This window comes from Peromyscus leucopus, chromosome 16_21, assembly GCF_004664715.2.
Source record: "Peromyscus leucopus breed LL Stock chromosome 16_21, UCI_PerLeu_2.1, whole genome shotgun sequence".
Classification (NCBI taxonomy): domain Eukaryota; kingdom Metazoa; phylum Chordata; class Mammalia; order Rodentia; family Cricetidae; genus Peromyscus; species Peromyscus leucopus.
The window spans coordinates 37,349,282-37,368,912 of record NC_051084.1 but is presented as its reverse complement, the minus strand read 5'-3'; the positions used below and the strand labels follow the sequence as shown (position 1 = coordinate 37,368,912).

Genomic DNA, 19,631 nt, shown 5'->3' with positions numbered 1-19,631 from the left:
CTTTCAAATCTATTCAAATTGTCAATGAAGATTAATCATCACAATACTCATTAACATTCACCCCTTATTTCCCCTGGCAGTAATGGACTTTCTGTTTCTATCTGACATTGTGTATGAGTAGTTATTCAACACGTGGTCTTTAGTGACTGACTTGTTTCACTTGAAAAATTGTTTTCCAAGATTCATGCATGTGATAAGACCTGTCAGTACTTTAGTTTGATTGCCACATAGAGTTCTATTGTTTGGATATAGTGTACTTTGTGTACTTGTGCACAGATGAGCACTGGGTTGTTTCTATTGTTGGCTCTTATGAGGATAGTGCTGTGGATAGTGTATTCAAGCTGTACCCATCTATTACCGTACGATAAAATTCTTTTTCTTTATTTAGGGCTTTTCACAACAATTTGTAGAATCTTATCCTCTCATCTGTATTTTTGGAATGACTTTGTTATCTTCTCTCTTTCTCTCTCCAATCAAGTTTTTATAATTATAGTCATTAGCCACTATCTCAATCAAGATCTAGAACATTTTATCCCGAGAATCCCTTTGCTATCCCTTTGTATATTCCCCCTACCCCCACCACAATCAGTGAATGATCTACTTTCTAAAATCAAGTTTTTGCCTTTTCTCGACTGTCTTAAAGTCATAAAAGATGTATATATATTTTTAAAACATTTATTTATTTATTTATTTTGGGGGTTGGGGATTGCCTTGCTGTACACATGGAGGTCAGGGAACAGCTGTGGACATCAGATCTCCCTCTACCGTATAGAATCCGGGGATCAAGCTCAAGCCATCAGCCTCAGTGGCAAGAGCTTTTATCCACTCAACTCTCCCCCTGACCCCTGCAGATTGCATTTTGAGTATGCATGTATAATATTCAGGTGGTTTAATTTTGACCTTTCAGGTGGACAGTGTAGTGGCTGCTGAGTATGAGCTGGAATACCTGTTATTAGAAGGTCACTGCTACGACATCACCACAGGCCAGCCCCCTCGAGGACTACAGTTCACGTTAGGAACTTCAGCCAATCCAACAATTGTGGACACAATTGTGATGGCCAATCTGGTAAATAATCAGTCTATCAGCCGGGCGGTGGTGGCGCAAGCCTTTAATCCCAGCACTCGGGAGGCAGAGCCAGGCGGATCTCTGTGAGTTCAAGGCCAGCCTGGGCTACCAAGTGAGTTCCAGGAAAGGCGCAAAGCTACACAGAGAAACCCTGTCTCGAAAAACCAAAAAAAAAAAAAAAAAAAAATCAGTCTATCAGATGCTTCAGTCACGGTAATTTAGATGCTATAATTTATGACAGACCAGTTCACATTCTGAACTGTGGAGTGAAGTAAGAATTAATAACGGTCTAAATATAGTCAGTGAAAAGTCACCGGTTTGGTTAAGCTTGGAAATTCCATGTCTATGCTAGTGAAACAACAAAACCCACTGCAGAGCTCTGCTAGCAGTTCCCATCATTGGAAGTTCCCAGCACATTCCCTGTCGCACTTTCTCCTCCATGGAGCAGAACGGGCAGGCCTCTCGGCTTCACTGGCTCTGGGCTGCTAGAGCTCTTAGGCTCTGTGCTGCTAAAGCTTTAGCTGGTTTATTTGATTGTTTGTTTGTTTTTTGTTTTGTTTTGTTTTTTGTTTTTTTGGGTCTTTTTTTGGCTTTACTTTTCCATGATTTGTTAACTACCTTTAATTTTTTTTAATTATCACGGCAGCAAGACCCTGGGTTCAATACCCAGTACAACCCCCCAATCCCCACCCCCCACAAAGAAAGAAAGGTGGGTAGATAGATAGGTAGGCATGCCCACACATGATCTGACACTTCAAAAGAAAAAGTAAGTGTCTGTTAGGAACAACATCTTGAAGTTTTAAAGAGAACTGAAATTTTACTTTCTTTGTGTCCTAGGGATATTTTCAGCTCAAAGCCAACCCAGGAGCCTGGATTCTCAGACTAAGAAAGGGGCGCTCTGATGATATCTATAGAATCTACAGGTAGGTTAAATGGTGCAGCTGCATTTTAAGAGACTCAGCTCTAATTGGGTGTTATCTGGCCTTACTCCAAGCATCATGCGTTTAATTCATAGTCCTATGTAACAAACCGAGCTTTCCAGTGCCGTCAGTGGGGGTGAACTTTTAGAGGCGAGTGGATAACAAGAGCTATAAATACTGATTATAGTGAGGTTTGTTCTCCACTGGCTTCCCTTTGTCAACACTCTATCAGAATGAAGTTACTCTTTCCCTGTGATGCAGACAGCAGGCGCCAGCTTTGGATACTTGATGTCTGACTTTTGGAAACTAAGTGGGCTTGGCCCTGTTCAGCACATTGGTGGGAAGGTATATATCTTGACCTTGAGTGGTTTACATGTGCATAGGACACATGAGCTTTGACCATGAAGTCTGACTGTCAATCCTGGTCCTTGGGCTGGGGTTGTATAGATGCACTCCTAGAACATACTGTCAGTAACAGGAATTGGCTTAAAGTTCACTGCACCCATTAGTTATGGAACAGACCTCCAAACACCATTTTAGAAGTTGTGGTCTCTATTTTGTTTAACACAGTTTAAATTAGTCCTAAGTTCTGTGTCAGTTTATGTAGGGAATGGTTTTCATCAGAGTTTATTTGAACATGGAGAAGCAGTATGAATTAATGTTTTTGGTTTTGATGCAGAATTTTTGCTCTCTTGCCTAGGCTTGAACTGGGTTCAAGTGAACATTCTTCTGCCTTAAGTCTCCTGAGTAGCTGAGACTGCAGGCATGTGCCATCATACCAGCTTAGTGCAGATTTCTTACTCAGTACCTATGAGAGTTTTGTACTGTAATAATATCCTTATTGAAAAAATAATGTCCTTATTGTAAATAGTAGGCTTTTCTCTGATGAAGTTATTTTCTAGGTGAGGTTTCACAAGATTGTGATGTTTCTGAATTCCCTTTCTTCTGTGTGCCCTTGTCCATCTTCCTCTTTGCCCAGCGCTGTGGTACCACACTCTCTTCCTGCTGTCTAGGGTTGTAGTATTCCTGTGCCTCCCAATTGGACGGTCCTGTCTGTAGAGTCTTCTCTCCTTAAGCTTTCTGTCCTCCTCCTGCCTGAAAACCCTGCTGTCTGCTGAGTGACAGCAACTGCAGTGACTTCCTCATATTTAGTGACTGGAAAAAATGATTAGTCGGAAAAGAGTATTTCAAATGTTTTTCACTGCTCCTGTGCCTATAAGCAGAGCTGGTTGTACTGTGGTCTTCTACCAGAGATACAGGAACGAGTCTGTGCTCTAAACTTGGCTGGTTGTGTTGTCTCGCGAGAAGATGAGAATAGATTTTTGTTGTTTGTTCTTACATTGTAGCCTAGGCTGGCTTTGATCTCAAATTGATCTCCATGCTGCTTCCTGCTGGGGTTACAGGTGTGAATCACCACATTCAGCCAAGAGTAGATTTCTTCACATAGCTGTTCCAGTTAAAAGGTGGAAGTAGCTCCAGTAATAGGCCTGCGTGCTCAGACCCAGGGACATACATGGTTGTTTATGATTGTCATGTGCATACCCTGCCTGAGAACTTGTCACTGTTTGCCTGGTAATCTGAAGGAGGATTCTGGAAGGAAGTCAGCTCACGTTAGCCTGGACATGGAGATTTCTGTGAACACTTCTTTGTCCTAAAAAAAGTTCCTCTTTTAGGAACTGTTGGTTTTTGGAAAGACTTTCTATGATAAGGGTGATAGACAAACAGCTGTTGTCTGGGTATTTATTGCACTTTGGGGATTGTGATTTGTATTCTGTCTTACTTTTCTCTCTAAGCCACGATGGTACAGATTCTCCTCCTGATGCAAATGACGTTGTCGTCATCCTCAATAACTTCAAAAGCAAGATCATCAAAGTGAAGGTGAGTTTGCTCTGCTCTGGCAGCCGCTTGTTTATGGTTGGTAAACAGCCCCATTCAATCATTGTCTTGGAAGATACACGGACAGCAGTGCCTCCTGTGGCAAGGCTTCAGGGACCATGGTCAGCCACTATCTGAAGATACTAACACCTGCGTGACTGTTCCAAGGAGAGCACATTCATATTAGTTTATTAAAAGAGTGTTTTAATATTCCATTTTACCGTTATTGTTGTGAATCTTATGTTGCCTAATTTACAGATAAAGCTTTATCATAAGTAGTATGAGCAAAGCTATAGTATATATTCAGGGTTCTCTACAGTCTCAGATTTCATGCATCCACTAGGGGCTTGGAATGTTTCCCAGCAGATAAAGGGAGACAACTGCATTTTGAAGTCAGTCTGGTATTCCATTTGGAGGGTTTGTTGGTATTGTTTTAACAGTTCTAGGGATTCTGCTTAAGGAATGTGTCTCTGTGAAGACAAGCTTCTGGTTTTCTTCAGCCGAGAAATTATAATTTCAGAGAACAATGCTAGTCCCATTTCATACAACATGTCCTCAGAGACTTTGTCCCTGCCCCTATTCTTTCTAAGACAAGGTCTCACTGTAGCCCTGATTGGCCTGGGACTTGCTGTGTACACCAGGCTGGCCTTGAACTCACAGATATGTCTGACTATCTCCCAAATGCTACAGTTAAAGGCATCTACCACCTTGCCTGGACCAGCTTTGCCATTTTTTAAAAAGTTTTATTTATTCATATATATGTAAATGTGTTTGTATGACTATGCCACACATGTGCAGGTACCTGTGACCAGAAGAGGGAGCATTGATATCCTGGAGCTGGAGTTACAGATAGTTGTGAGCTACCCCGTGTGGGTGCTGAGATCTGAACTCGGGTTCAGTATGTGCTCTGAACCACTAAGCCATCTCTCCAGCCCTGGCTTTGACATTTGTACATCTACAATTCATAGTGTTATTGATTATTCTCATAAGACTGTGGGAACTCCCAGTGACAATCCAAAGTAAGACTATAGTTTTTATAGGCATAGTGATGCACACCTGTAGTCCCAGTACTTAGAAGGATCAGGAGGTCAGTGTTAGCTTGCACTGCATAGTAAATTTGAGGCCACCTTGGGTGACATGAAACCCTGTCTCCAAAAACAAACACAAAATACAAACAGTAGGTGATTTTATTCACTGTCTTTTGTTGCTGTCTCTCCTCAACATTTTGAAGTTCTTTGTCTTAAAGTAAAATGATTGTAGCTATCGTACATGGTAAAACCTAAAGTTGGTCACGGAACAGAAAGAAGACTGCTGCAGAGAATCCTTTGTGGTAATAAGTCCTGAAAATGGGCTGTGGCCCAACAAGCCTCTCCCAGCAGCTCCTGACGGCTGAATTCTTCCTAGCTAGAAGTTGTCAGCTTGAAGAAATAGTCTCCTGGGTTTTACTCACTCTGTTTCTGTGCAGCTGAATTTGGTCTTTGGCTCATTGTACAAACTGAGCTTGATTACCATTCAATTCAAAGAGATTGCTAGCTCCTCCCTGAAGGCGTTAAAACATGGGTGTTCTGATAAATGTACTCCCGTTGGATACTGAGAGTCTAGATGGGTTTTCCTATAGGAGAATTGGTTGGTTGTTTCCTGTTGACAGTACTCCACGTGCATCAGTGCAAGTCAGGCTTGTGCTTATAGAGCTCCTGGAGAAGTAAGACCTGTCATATACAATTGCAGGTTCAGAAGAAAGCAGACATGGTTAATGAGGACTTGTTGAGTGATGGGACGAGTGAGAACGAAGCCGGATTTTGGGACTCCTTCAAATGGTAAATTGGCATCATGAAGGGTTAAGATTTTGAAGGGAAACTGAGAGGTGCGGACCATGCATCCTTTTGAGCCTGGTAATGTTTTGGGGCTTCTGACCTGCTTCATGCAGCTGGAGTGTCCCATTTCAGCTGGAGTAGGGGAGTGTTTCCACTTGATTAAGAGAGGGGAAGTGCTCTTCACATAGTTTACTTCTGCTGCACACTCTTCACTCTTGATGGGTGGGGCCATCCGGGGAGAGGTGATGGTCATTGTTCTGCTGACCTCCCATTGGACAGACTGCAGTCTTTGGAGCAGCTTGTGTTCCATGGATTCCTAAATGATAAGGTGCCTTTTGATGAGCCTCATTAGTACTTTGCAAGATGGCCTTTTCCTGTCCCTTCCCAGCATCTCTGTATGGTACTTTCAACAAGCCTTACCTCTAGAGCGGGAAGACACAGACACTCTCTCTTTCCTCTCCTGAAGGGTTGTGTCTACTCAGCGTTGTAAGTGGTTCTGTTTTGAATTCTGTTGTTACAGGGGCTTTTCAGGACAGAAGACTGAGGAAGTGAAGCAAGAGAAAGATGACATCATCAATATTTTCTCTGTTGCATCTGGTCATCTCTATGAAAGATTTCTTCGGTTAGTCTTCGTGATTTGTATAGAAATGAATTTTTTACAGTATTCTTATTTTGTAAGAAAGGTTTTGCTTGTTGTACTGTGTGTATCTATATGAAGTATTCCTAGGGCTGTGGATAGCTTGCCACGTACAGCTCTATTTGTTTTGATCTGGTTCCTCCATGAAGTTGAGCTACATAGTTAGTGCCTCTGTGTTGATATTACAAGGCTGTAGACTGTTCGTATCCATGCACACCTTATAGACAATTGTTAGTTCCTTCACCCTAAATATTACTTAAACCAGAAACCAGGTAATTGACATAGAATAGACCATAACATGTTACACTTGGCCACCTTCTACAGAGCCACAGCTTTAGAGGCAAAGCTTAGTTCTGTGTGAGAATACCCTTGCTTGAAAAACTGAGACTGCAATGAAAGGGGATTGCCTAGGTCATTCAGATGAAAGCAGAAGAGGCCATTGCTTGAACTTGTTGATGTGGTTACGAGAGGGGAAGAGTCTCAGGATCAGTTTGTCACTGTCTGGGAGCTCAGTGTTGAAGACACGTTAATGGAAGGTCATTGTCCCAATTCAGAGTTGCTTTTACTTTTAGTTTTCATTATAAATAATCTGGTAAAGGAAATAATAAAAATAATGTCACTTGGGTAACTTTCAATTCTTTTTCCAATCAGTAGCTAAATAAAATAACAGTGGTGATAACTTCATTGCATTTCTTGGCCTGGGAATCCTGAGTCTGTGCCCTCTGGTTTCCCTTCCCCTTTCCTGTCTCCTTCCTCTCGAGGCTCTCTGTCTAGGCTGACAGAAGCTGTGCATGTACCCACTGTTTGCTCAGTACCAGATGTTGCTGTGCCTGAGCACAGGGGTCTGGAGAATGATGTAGTCATGACCATGACCTCCAGTTCATGAGGTGGCTCATTTAAGCATGCAGCATAATTAGCATTTGCCTCTATCTGTTTGGAATATACTTACAGGGAAATCCTTGTCTCTGTCATTCAGTGACATCTTTATAATACAGTATGTACACTGTCCCATTAGTGAAGGTCTCTTTGCCTAATTGAACCATGAGTTAGCTCTGCTGTCAATCTTGTGATTTTTCTCTGCTTAATGTTGTTGAGGTTAAAAAGCATTGGAAAATCATTATTTGTTTTGTTTGGCAGCATAATGATGCTATCAGTGCTGAAGAATACCAAAACTCCTGTGAAATTCTGGTTCTTGAAGAATTATTTGTCCCCCACATTTAAGGTTTGTTCATGGGGAAAAAGAAAACCTTGTTAAGGGAATATTTACACTGTAACATATTCTTTTCTATCTTTGTTTTATCTGTACACTTATTTTTTATCCATTTTATTAGAATACCCTAATTTCATTGTCTGTTTCTATATGTATATTTTTTTCTTCCAGGTTGCTCTATTTGGGGTAATAGTTTTTATAAAGCTAAACCCAAAATTGTGGCCTGTTTGAAGCTAGGTAATATAGGAGGAGAGTTTTTGTCTTTTCTAAGAGACAGTGTTTTAGCAAAATAACAACCCTTTCCTTGGAGGCATGCATGTCTTGCCTTAGTTTAAGAAGCACAGTGATGGTGTGTTTTGAGAATGATTAATTTTCTCATAAATAAGGAATGAAAAGGATGCTTCCTCTGTGCCAAAGGAAAACCACACTTGGACAGTCTCCTTCTTAACTTGTATTCTTGCATCCTCCTTTTTTTTTTTCTATAGTATTTAAAAAACAACTTTATATTCAGTGGTGACTCATCTTGAATGAGTAGTTACTTCTGATCTCCTGAAGGTACTAGTGTCTTAGATACGGAAGACTTACTTGTTAATTGGAAAGGAAATTGAAGAGTTTTGGCTCTTACATGTAATACCCTGGGTTAGACTTAGCCTTGGGAAGATCTTACTATCAAGCTCAAAAGTGTTTTGCTAAAATCAAATTTAGATAAATGAACCTAGAGCTTATGTGTTTTAAGCACCCACATACAGAGTTATAAATCTAAAAGCCTTCACCTGCAGATTTCTGTCATATCATGTGGTAACTAGACATCATCAAGAAATGGGGATTGGACCAAAGTTTATATGTGCTCTTGTGAGTCAAGTGAATTAAGACCAAATTTCTTACTAGACCTTGTTTTAGTGTAAGTATTTTGGTTGTACTGTAATAATGGTGGTTAACTTACATTAAAGAATCAATTTTCTTAACAAGAATGAATAATTATTGTTCCCTGTGTCTAAAAATAGGAGTTTATACCTTACATGGCCAGCAAATACAATTTCCAGTATGAACTTGTTCAGTACAAATGGCCGCGGTGGCTTCATCAGCAGACAGAGAAGCAGCGGATCATCTGGGGCTACAAGATCCTCTTTCTGGACGTGCTTTTCCCACTGGTTGTTGACAAGTTCCTATTTGTAGACGCTGATCAGGTGAGCTCTGAATACCAGGTGTTGATGGGTTGTGTTCCATATGTCAGCTTTTCTTTTCCTTTTTAAAAACAATTTTCAGATAGGGAAAAGTACCTGTTTATTTTGCATTAGTATTTCAGAAATATTAAAAGATACTACCCAGATGTTATCACTTTTTAAATTTAAGTTCCATCAGCTCATCTCCCTTTAAATATCTTTTTCCTTGAGCATTTCATGCATATATACAATACAATGTGGTCACATGATCATATATACCTGATCATATATACCCTCCTTACCCTAACTTACTATGTCCTATTAGTGCAGCCCATAGGTACATGGGTATATTCATCTACTGGAGCATGGGAATCCTATCAGTAGACATATTCTAAAAAAGAATGATTCTCTCTTCTCAGCAACTACCCAGTGGCAGTAATGCCTCAGTAAGGGGTGGAGCCTATTTATCATCTACCCCATTCAACTGCGTTTTGGCTAGCTTGACCTTGTATAGGTCTTGTGCAGGTAGCCACAGCTACTATGAGTTTATGGTATGATAACCATGTCATGTCCAGAAGATATTTCACAGCACTCTTCCCATCTTCAGGCTCTTAGATCCCTTCCATTTCATCTACCTCAGTGTTCACTAAGGCTTGGGAGATAGGGGAGATGATACCGATATTCTGTTTAGCATTGAGCAATCGGTCTCTATTCTCATTACTTTGACCAGTGATGTATCTCTCTGCTGCCCACTGCATAAAGAAGCTTCTTTGACAGAGCAGGTGCAGCACTTGTCTATGGGTTCTAACATGACTGTTTAGAAGGTACCTTGAGCATCACTATTTAGGAAAATAGCAATAGCAGGTTCTGCTCTAGAGCCTATGACTTCCCCAGTTCTGCATTTCTGGCTGTGATTACAATACTAGGTATGGAGTTCCCTTCTGTGGTGCAAGCCTCAAATTCAGTCAGAAAGCCCGTAGTTACCCTAGAGCAGTCACGCCACCATTGCACTAGTGGGAAAGTGTCCCCCATTCTGTGGGTGTGCAAACACTCACTTCCCAGTTGCTCTTGTTGTACAGAAGCGTTTCAGGTCATGAGAGCCCATTTGTTGACTGAGTACTTTATTTCCTCTGCTATTGGAGTCTTGTTCAGAAAACCCTCCCTGTGCCTGTAAGTTGAAGTGTGCTCCCTACTTTTTTGTCTAGCAACTTCAGAGTCAATCAGGTCTTATGTTGAGGTTCTTGGCGAATTGGGGTTTAGTTTGTGCAGAGTGAGAGATAAGGATCTAGTTTCATGTTGAATTCCAGTTTTCCCAGTACCATTTGTTGAAGATGTTGTCTTTTCTCTACTGTGTATTTTTTAATACTTTTGTCAAAAATCAAGACTAGTTATATGAACTTATATCTGGGTCCTCAGTTCTATTCCATGGATCTGTGTGTCTACTTTTGTGCCAGTTCCATGTTCTTTTTATTACTAGTATAATTTAAAATCAGACACAGTGATACCTCCTGCACTGTTGTGTTTGATTAGGATTGCTTTGGCTATCCTTGTTCTTTTGTGCCTCTGTATAAATTATCTTGGATGTTTTTCAATCTACCAGGAGTAGACTTGGAATTGTTTTTGGAATTGCACTTGAGTGTGTTGACTGCTTTTGGTTGGATGGTCATTTTCACAATAGTAATTCCTCTAATCCACAAGCACGGGATATCTTTCTATCTTCTACCTTCCTCAATTTCTTTCTTCATTGTCTAAAAATTTTCATTGTAGAGGTCTCTTGTTTACTTGGTTAGGTTTATTCCCAGATGGTTTTTGTTTGTTTGCTAGTGCCTGTGATCTCCCTGGTTTCTTTTTCAGTCTGCTATTGTAATATAGGAAGGTTACTGATTTTTTTTTTTATATGTTGATTTTGTATTCTGCCACTTTGCTGAAAGTATTTGTCAGCTCTACAGCTTCCTTGGAGTCTTTAGCATCTGTTATGTATAAATTACTATCATCTTCAAAAAGAAATACTGTGACTTCTTTTCCTATTTGTATTCCTCTTATTTCCTTCTCTAGTCAGATTGTTCAAGCTAAGAATTCAAGAACTGTATTAAGTAGAACTTGTTCCTTGACTTGTTCTTGATCTTAGGGAGAAGCTTTAAGATTTTCTCCATTTAGTATGATGTTGGCTTCAGGTTGGTTTTATAGATATATAGTTTTTATTATATTAAGGTATGAGCCCACCATCCCTAGACTCTCCTTGGTTTTTATCATGAAGGGATCTTAGATTTTTATCAGTAACTTTTTCTGTGTTGATTGGGAGAAACATGATTTCTGTTCTCTAGTCCATTAATGTGATGACTCTTATTTATTGATATGCCACTCCTGCATTCACTGAAATAAAGCCAACTTGGTCATGATGAATGATATTTTTAATATAAAGTTGAATTCTGTTAGGATTTTATTGCGGATTTTTACATCTATGTTTATCAAGGAGATTGGCCTGTAATTTTCTTTTCGTTGTTGTGGATTGTCTTTATCTGATTTTGGTGTCAGGGTAATACTACCTTCATAAAAAGAGCTCAAAAGACTTCCTTTTCTAGTTTATGGAATAATTTGAATAGTATTGGTATTAGTTCTTTGAAGTTCTGGTACAACTCTCCAGAGAATCCACTGGAACCTGAGTTATGGACAGTTGTGAGCTGCCATGTGGGAGTCGGGACTCAAACCTGGGTCCTCCGGATGAATAGCCAGTGCTCTTAACCACTAAGCTCTATCCCACTATCCTTCGATTTTAGTAGAGTTTTACTGGGTATAGTAATCTTGGTTGGCAGTTGTGTTCTTTTAGAGCTTGGACTACATCTTTCCTTTTGGCTTTAAGTGTTTCTGTTGAATAACCAGGTCTTATTCTGATGGTTCTGCCTTTATAGATGGCACCACCTTTCTCTCTTGAAGCTTTGAGTACCCTTTCTTTATTTTGTGTTTTTAGTATTTTAGGTATAATATGTTGTTGGGAGTTTCTTTTCTGGTCCTGTCTAATGGGGAATTCTGTAGCTTCTAATAGCTTGCTGGGCATCTTTTTCTCTAGATTTGGGGAAATTTCTTCTATGATTTTATTAAAAACATTGTGCTTTTGGTATAGCATCATGCTTCTTCTGTGCCTATAATTAGAAGATTTGGTCTTTTGGTCTTTCCATGGTGTCCCAGATCTCTCCCATCGAACTCCCTCTGTGGTGGTATTGTTTTCCTGAAAATATTGTGCACCCTAATAAACTTATCTGGGGTCAGAGACAGAACAGCCACTAGATACAAAGGCTAGAAAATAGTGGCACTCACACATTTAATCCTAGCACTCCAGAGGTAGAAATCCCTCTGGATCTCTGTGAGTTCAAGGCCACATTGGAAACGGCCAGGCATGGTGACTCATGCCTTTAATCCCAGGAAGTGGTGGTAGAAAGCAGAAAGGTATATAAGGCGTGAGGACCAGAAACTAGAGGCATTTGGCTGGTTAAGCTTTTAGGTTTTGAGCAGCACAGTTCAGCTGGGAGCCATTTGGATATGAGGACTGAGACGCTTCCAGTCTGAGGAAACAAGATCTGCAGCTTCCTCTGTGAGTTGTGAAACTTCCCAGAGTAAAATCTGGTTCCTGTTGTGAGTCCACAGCTTCCACTGAAGCCACTGCAAGATGTGAGAACCACTGATAAGCCTGTGGTTCTAATTTGGAGTCAGTCCAGTCCCCACCCTGCGTCTGCAGCTTCTTGTGAAGCTGTTTGTTGATGTGACGCTCCCTACACACCAGTAGGCCTCACCTCAGTTCAGGATTGGCCCTGGGTCTTTGGCTTCCCGGCACATCTCATTTTCATCTTGTCTTAAATACAGCTACTCTATTGTGTGTGCAGTCCTGTGTCTTACTTGGTTCATTTAACATAAATACCAAGAATTAAAAAATAAATGTTTAGTATTACTTGGTCACTATGTCCAGTTATCTGCCCAAATGTTAGGTACTTTATTATTTGTTCCTTCATTGATTTTGAAACAGCCTTTCTCTGTTGTCCAAATTGTTCTTCTGTCTCTGCCTCTCGAATACTAGGACTCCAGGCCTGTGCTACCACATCCAGCTAAGATAAGTGTTATTGGCACGGGTGATAAATGAAGTTCATGGGAAATGCTTGGTTCTTAGGACAGGAATGCTGCAGATGCTTCTGTCATACCTTCTCCACGGTGATGCTGATCTTTCTAACAGTTACAGCTGCTTTCTCCTCACTGCTAAACTAGCCTTTTGTTAGCCTTCTCTTCTCCTGTTGATCCTGCTCACTGGACATCTGACTCAAAGTAGACAGCTTATTAACCAAGCCATAGCCTGAAAATAAGACAGTCCTGAAATTCCGTGTTAAATAAACAGGTTCATTGCTTTTGAATTCACCCTAACTCAGTTTGTCCAAACGTAGGGTCCTCACTCCCATCTGAACCCTCGTCAGCACAGTCTTTACTGTCTACACATCTGACATTCTGGTCTTGGGCACTCCCACCAGAGTGGCCCTCTAAGTTCTGTATATGGCACTGTAGGGCTTCTCTAGCCTGCATCTGTAAACTCCTCCACATGCTTCCCACAAACCAGCTTGAGATCTGCAAGCTGCTGGTCAGGTTCTGTCACTCCAGTGTGTGCCTCAGTATCAGTTTCCTATACTAGATACTTGTCTCATTGCTCCGACCAAACCCCTGACAGGAGCGGCTCAAGGGAGGAGAGCTTTGTCTGGCTGGGCTCGTAGTCTCAGAGGGTACAGCCTGGCATGGCAGGGAAAGGAAAGTGGATGATGGACCAGTGGGGCAGGAGTGCCTGTTGTGACTGCTTGTCTCCATGACAGCAGAACAAGGGTAGAGAGTGGAAGCTGGAGCGGTGCCAGGCTGCAAGCTTCAAAGGCCTTTCACCAGCCAGGCCCAACCTCCAAAAAAGCTCCACAGCCTTCAAAATAGCCCCACTCAGTTGGGGACCAACTGCTCAAAACACGAGTCTGTGGGGACCATTTCAGATGAAAGCAGACAGTGGAGGAATCCAGATCGTATTCTAGAGCCTGTGCTGTGACTCACTGAGTTGCCTTCCTGCTGCCTTGTGCAGTTTGTTCTACTTTCAGGAATGGCTTAGAGTTATCTGTATGTTGGCCAACAAGTATTTTGACTTTCTTTACTGCAGATTGTACGAACAGATCTGAAAGAGTTAAGGGATTTCAATTTGGATGGTGCCCCTTATGGTTACACGCCTTTCTGCGATAGCAGAAGAGAAATGGATGGCTACCGGTTCTGGAAGTCAGGGTACTGGGCCAGTCATTTGGCTGGTCGGAAGTATCATATCAGGTACTGAAAGAGTGTTCCCTCTAATTCAACTTTGCTGAGTCAGTGAATAGATACTATATTAGTATGGCTTAAAGAAAAATTCTTAAATTCTAAGAATGTTGTGTTATAAAGAGAGACTTTATTCCTTTGCTTAGCTGCATATAATGCAGTGTGTTGTTCATAGTTTTCCTGTTACAGTGTGTCCTGATGCATAATTTATGAAATACATTTTGTTTTGCCTATTTCAAGCATATTTGTAACCTCTTGGGTCAGTGTATGGGCTGGGCATGGTAGCACATGCCTTTAATTCCAGTACTGGGGAGGCAACGCAGGCAGAACTCTGTGTGTGTTTGAGGCCAGCCTGGTCTACAGAGTGAGTTCCAGGACAGCCAGACCTACAAAGTGAGACCCTGTCTCAAAAAAACCAAAACAAAACAAAATACCTACCACCAACAACCAATATATGCATTTATTATTTCTAATGAGCACGCCATGTCTTCTGGAAGAAGTGTGTTTGGGAGATTTGGAGGCTAGGGCACATACAAGAAATAATACAGGGCTGGAGAGACAGATAGCTCCGAGGTGATCAGCACTGGCTGCTCTTCCACTGGGCCTCGGTTCAGTTCCCAGCACTTGCATGTGGCACACCATTGTCTATAACTCCAGTTCCAAGGCATCTTAGGGCTTTTGGCCTAAGTAGGTACTGCATGCATTTGATACACAGACATAGATGCAGGTAAAACACCCCTACATGTAAAAATGAATTTTAAAAAGAAAAGATTTACTTATTTTATATGTATAAGTGTTTTGTCTGCATGAAGGCTAGAAGATGTCAGATCCCCTGAAACTGGAGTTACAGGTGGTTTTGAGCCACTCTGTGAGTGCTGGGAACCAAACCCTGGTCCTCTGGAAGAGTAGACAGTGTTTTTCATTCTGAGTCAAATCCCTTGCTCCCTAAATAAATCCTTTGAAAACAAGGACACATACAGAGATGAATGATGAAGTACAGTGATTTCAGTTTATACTTTGTTTCCTGGCCTGAAAGAATTATAACACTGCCACCACCTCCATTTAAGAGATCATCAGGATAGCTTTGGTAAAGGGTTAGTATTTATCATTTCAATGATTTTTATTACTAAATCTTCTGAGTTAGCTAGAAATCTTACCTCAGGAATTAATTTCCTTGTAAGACAACAAAATAAAAGGCTGGCTAGAGTGAGCTTTTACAGCAGAGCATGGCCGTCAGGACGTATCCTCTCTGAAGGATGCACACTCCCTCTGCTGCCTGCCATCCTCCAGTTCACCCTCTCAGTGACACTTGAAGCGTCTGGCTCATGACCTATTGTTCAGTTTGGTTTGTTGTTGATGTAAATCCATGGTTTGGCTGTAACACGTGTCTCTCCTCTGCTCAGCGCACTGTATGTTGTGGATCTGAAGAAGTTTCGGAAAATAGCTGCTGGTGACAGACTCAGGGGACAGTACCAAGGTCTGAGTCAAGATCCCAACAGTCTTTCAAATCTTGATCAAGTAAGTGACCATTGACTGTTTCACATACAGTCATGCCATTTTGTGTCAGAAAATGAAGTAGTATTTGTGTCTCAGTACTCTTTTAGAACTGAACTATTTGTTCATGGAAAGTGTGTGTGTGTGTGTGTGTGTGTGTGTGTGTGTGTGTGTGTGTGTGTGTGTGTGAGAGAGAGAGAGAGAGAGAGAGAGAGAGAGAGAGAGATTTAGATCTGATCTCAAGAGAACTGAGACTGTCAAATAGCTTGGCATTTACATAATATAGTATTAAACTTTTCCTAACCCTGACCTTCCTCCCCAGGTCAGAAACTTTTAGGAAAGTTTGCTGAATAACAATTTCACATAGCAAGCATTTTCAGAAGTAAAAATTGTAGGTTTGTTTTATTTGGGTTTGCTTTTTGTTTTATTTTTTTATGTATATGGGTGTTTTACCTGCATGCATGTCTATGTACCGTGTGTGCAGTACACTCAGAGTCCAGAAGAAGGAGTCTGATCCCCTGGAACTGGGATAACAGACAGTTGTCAGGGGCCACGCTGGGTCCTGTGGAAGAGCAGCCAGTGTTCCCACCCTCTGAGCCTTCTCTCCAGCCCCAAATTATAGTTTTAGGTATTTTTAGATATCTGTCAATCATTCTCTCCCTCCCTCCCTCCCTCCCTCCCTCCCTCCCTCCCTTCCTTCCTTCCTTGTTTTAAGACTAGGTATCACTTGACTTGTAGACAAGGCTGGTCTTGATCCACCTACTTTCCTTAAAAATTTTTAGTTGTTTATTATCCATTAAAATCGACATCATAGAGTGTATCAAGGAGTCACTACAAAGCAAAGCCCATAACCAGAACCTTACTCAAGAATACATCATTACTGCCTTTACACTGCTCCCTTCACCTTGACTCTGATGGGAGTCAGTCCACTTGCTTCTCTGTAGACTCAGTCTGAGCCTGTGGTCCTGCCTAGGTCATGTGCTTCTGTTTTTTCTTGTCCTCTTATCTTGTCTTGGAATGTGGTCCTTCTACTCACGTGTTTTTGTTTTTGTTTTTTGTTTGTTTGTTTGTTTGTTTTGCAGTTTTATTATGCATTTTACTTAGCTGTTCTTCATTTGCATTTCTCCCTTCCTCCTCTTGTTCCCTTCTTTCCTTTTAGTTGGGCATGGTGGAGCACACTTTCAGTTCTAGCATTCTGGAGACAGAAGCCAGCCTGGCCTGTATATTGAGTTCCAGAACAGCCAGGGCTGCAAAGAGAAATCCTGTTTCAAAACAAAACAAAAAGGTTTTGAGATGTATTCTCCAAACTACCCTTGAACTTCTGGATGCAAGCAGTCCTTTTGCCTAAGCCTTCTGAGAAGCTGGCACTGCAAACTTCTCCCTCCCTAGCCTGGTGTGATTTCAGTCTTATGTGGATAACGCCACTGTGAGCCCTTGTGTATGCATATGTGTCACTATAGGTGGGAGTGCTAGGTCATCATTACCATGTCTAGATAATTATATATATATAATACGAGGGCGGTGTGTGCCCGAGAGTACAGCCCTCGGAGTTCAGAAGAAGGTGTCGGATCTCTGGAGCTGAAGTTATAGGCCATTGTGAGCCACCCAGCATGGGTGCTAGGAACCAAACTCAGGTCCTCTGGAAGAGCAGCCACTCCTTTTGACCACTGAGCCATCTCTCCAGCCACTCACATAGCTTTTTAGTGTGATTCTAGTTGGCTCTTCCATCAGCAGTGAGAAATGCTATTGCTTATGTTCTGATCAATACTTTATGGTCAGTCCGTTTACTCTAGGTGAGCTGAGTTCCCATTATAGCTTCCAATTGGAGAATTCAATCCATTTGTGTTTGCTGTAATTGTTAGTGAGGCAGAATATATACCTGATATTTCCTGTTTATTCTCTTGTACTGTTGTATTATGTCTTTTCTTTTCTTCAATCCTGCATTTGCTTTATTTTTCTAGTGTATCACTTTAATAGTATATGTTTAAAGTTATCTGTCTAGGGGTATTTGACTTATTTCCGCACTGACGGGTGTATGTGATTGCTGTGGACATTGGTAGACAAGTCCGTGAGTTCTTGCTTTCAGTCCTTTCAGGTAGATACCAAGAAGGAGAAGTGCCGGTTCATACCAGCACTCAGTATTTACCGTTTGAGGAGCCACCAAACTTTCCACAACGCTGGCACATTTTACATTCCAGTTAGCTATGCACAGGACTCCATTTGCTGCAGATTCTCAGGTGCACACTCATGTCATACACACATGTGGAAGTCAGATGGCAGCTGTAAGAACTTGTTTTCTCAGAGATCCAGTTCAGGTTGTCAGGTGCCTTCTCTCACGGAGCCATCTCTGGCCCTGTCTGCATTTCTAACTTATTTCTTAAACGTTACCCTGGCCAGGTGTGGTGGCACACTGTGGCCCCAGAGCTCCAGAAGCAGAGACAAGAGGGTCACTGCAAGTTCCAGGCCATTTCAATTTGTGTAGGGAGTTCTGGAGCAGCCAGGACTGGATAGCCCGGCTCTCTCAAAAAAAGAAAACAGGGTCAACAAAACGGCAAAGCAGGTAAAGGTACTTGCCACCACCATACTTGACGGAGTTTGAGCCCCAGATCCCATGTGGTGAAAAGAGACACCTGGCTCTTGCAATTTGTCCTCTGACCTCTACACATGGTGCACATGCATGCGCACAAACACGCACACGCACAAAGTAAATTTAAAAAATGGCTGGTCTAGTGAATCTGAAGGAGACTCTTACTGTGTGGGGGATCTGTGGTCCGGGCTAGCCTCAAACTCCATGGTCTTCCTGTCCAGTCTTCCTTGTGTTTTGATTACAAGCTTGGGTTTCCGTGCTTGGTTCTCATTGTGCTTTCTTTTTCTTCTTTTCTTTTTTGACAAGTGATGTCGCTGTCTTTCTGTGTGGTCATTTATATGTTATATGTGGAAAGGGGGCTGTTTCAGCCAGTTGCCCATTTTAGAATTATTTGTTACTAAGTTTCAGGAGTTCTTTGTGTGTTATGAACAGTAATTCATCACCAGATAAGAGGCTCCCATTCTCCCTTTCTTGTTACCTGTGCTTTTCTGCTGTCCTATCCTGGAGTCCATACACAAGTCCACCATCCTAGGGGTTCCCCTGTGCTTTCTTCGAGAGTTTTACACTTTGAAGTCTTTGCTACAGTTTGGTTGATTTGCAGATAGTATAAGGTAAGGGTCCATCTTCATTCTTTCGTATTTATACTCATTTCTTTTGGGAAGGGCATCATTCTATGGATTTAACCCAGGACCTCATATTGCTAGGCAGCCCTCCACCACTGAACTCCTCCCCCAGTTCCCTGTACATGAAGTATATATTCAGTGAATTTAAACTGGCAACTTGGCAGTTCTTCTTCTTCTTTTTTTTTTTAAGATTTATTTATTATTATGTATACAGTGTTCAGTCTGCATGTCTGCCTGCACACTAGAAGGGCACCAGATCTCATTATAGATGGTTGTGAGCCACCATGTGGCTGCTAGTTGAACTCAGGTCCTCTGGAAGAACAGCCAGTGCTCTTAACCTCTGAGCCAGCTCTCCAGTCCAGCAGTTATTTCTTTTAGAAGTTTTCCTGCCGTTTCTCTTTCATGGTCTTTTGGTTTCTGATGTTTCAGTTGAGCTGTTACCTGCTGCCCTGATGATTTTATTTTAAGTGTAGTTTCTTGCAGTGTTTAAGATTTGTATTGTGTACAATTCCCAGAGTTGCCGAGGCAGGGCTTCTGCTTCTGTGTTCAGAAATTCAAACTGAACATTCCATCTACTGCAAGTCTTCCAGGTCTAATAAAACAACCGCATAATCCTTAAAAAAAAAAAAAAAAAAAAAGGATTTGTATTGCAACAAAGTGGCGCCACCACCGCCCGGCAGGTTTTGATTTTTAAGACAGGGTCTCTCTCACACTGTAGTGAGGCTGGCCTGCATCTCCCAACGATGATCCCCCTGCCTCAGCTTCCTGTGTGCTCGGTGTACAGGTGTGTGCCCCCGTAGCCACTTCCTACTGAGCTTTGACAGACCCTCTACTGGACACTTGTGTGTTCATTTGGGTCTTTCTTGCTAGGTGTTAGCAGGGTTTGTGGGTTTTTCTCTAATTTGTGACTTCATTCTTCGGCT

General features: G+C 41.6%; 1 protein-coding gene across 2 annotated transcripts in view; it reads left to right on the top strand.

Moving 5' to 3' along the window:
* LOC114690765 (UDP-glucose:glycoprotein glucosyltransferase 1) overlaps positions 1–19,631 on the top strand; it is a 132,484-nt gene that overhangs the window by 100,459 nt on the left and 12,394 nt on the right. For both annotated transcript variants that reach the window (XM_028865647.2, XM_028865646.2), the window contains 9 exons: positions 908–1,066; positions 1,904–1,989; positions 3,780–3,864; positions 5,590–5,678; positions 6,196–6,297; positions 7,450–7,534; positions 8,527–8,709; positions 13,856–14,016; positions 15,408–15,522. In XM_028865647.2, the coding sequence (XP_028721480.1) occupies positions 908–1,066; positions 1,904–1,989; positions 3,780–3,864; positions 5,590–5,678; positions 6,196–6,297; positions 7,450–7,534; positions 8,527–8,709; positions 13,856–14,016; positions 15,408–15,522 (1,065 nt within the window). The remainder of the gene's footprint in view (positions 1–907; positions 1,067–1,903; positions 1,990–3,779; positions 3,865–5,589; positions 5,679–6,195; positions 6,298–7,449; positions 7,535–8,526; positions 8,710–13,855; positions 14,017–15,407; positions 15,523–19,631) is intronic.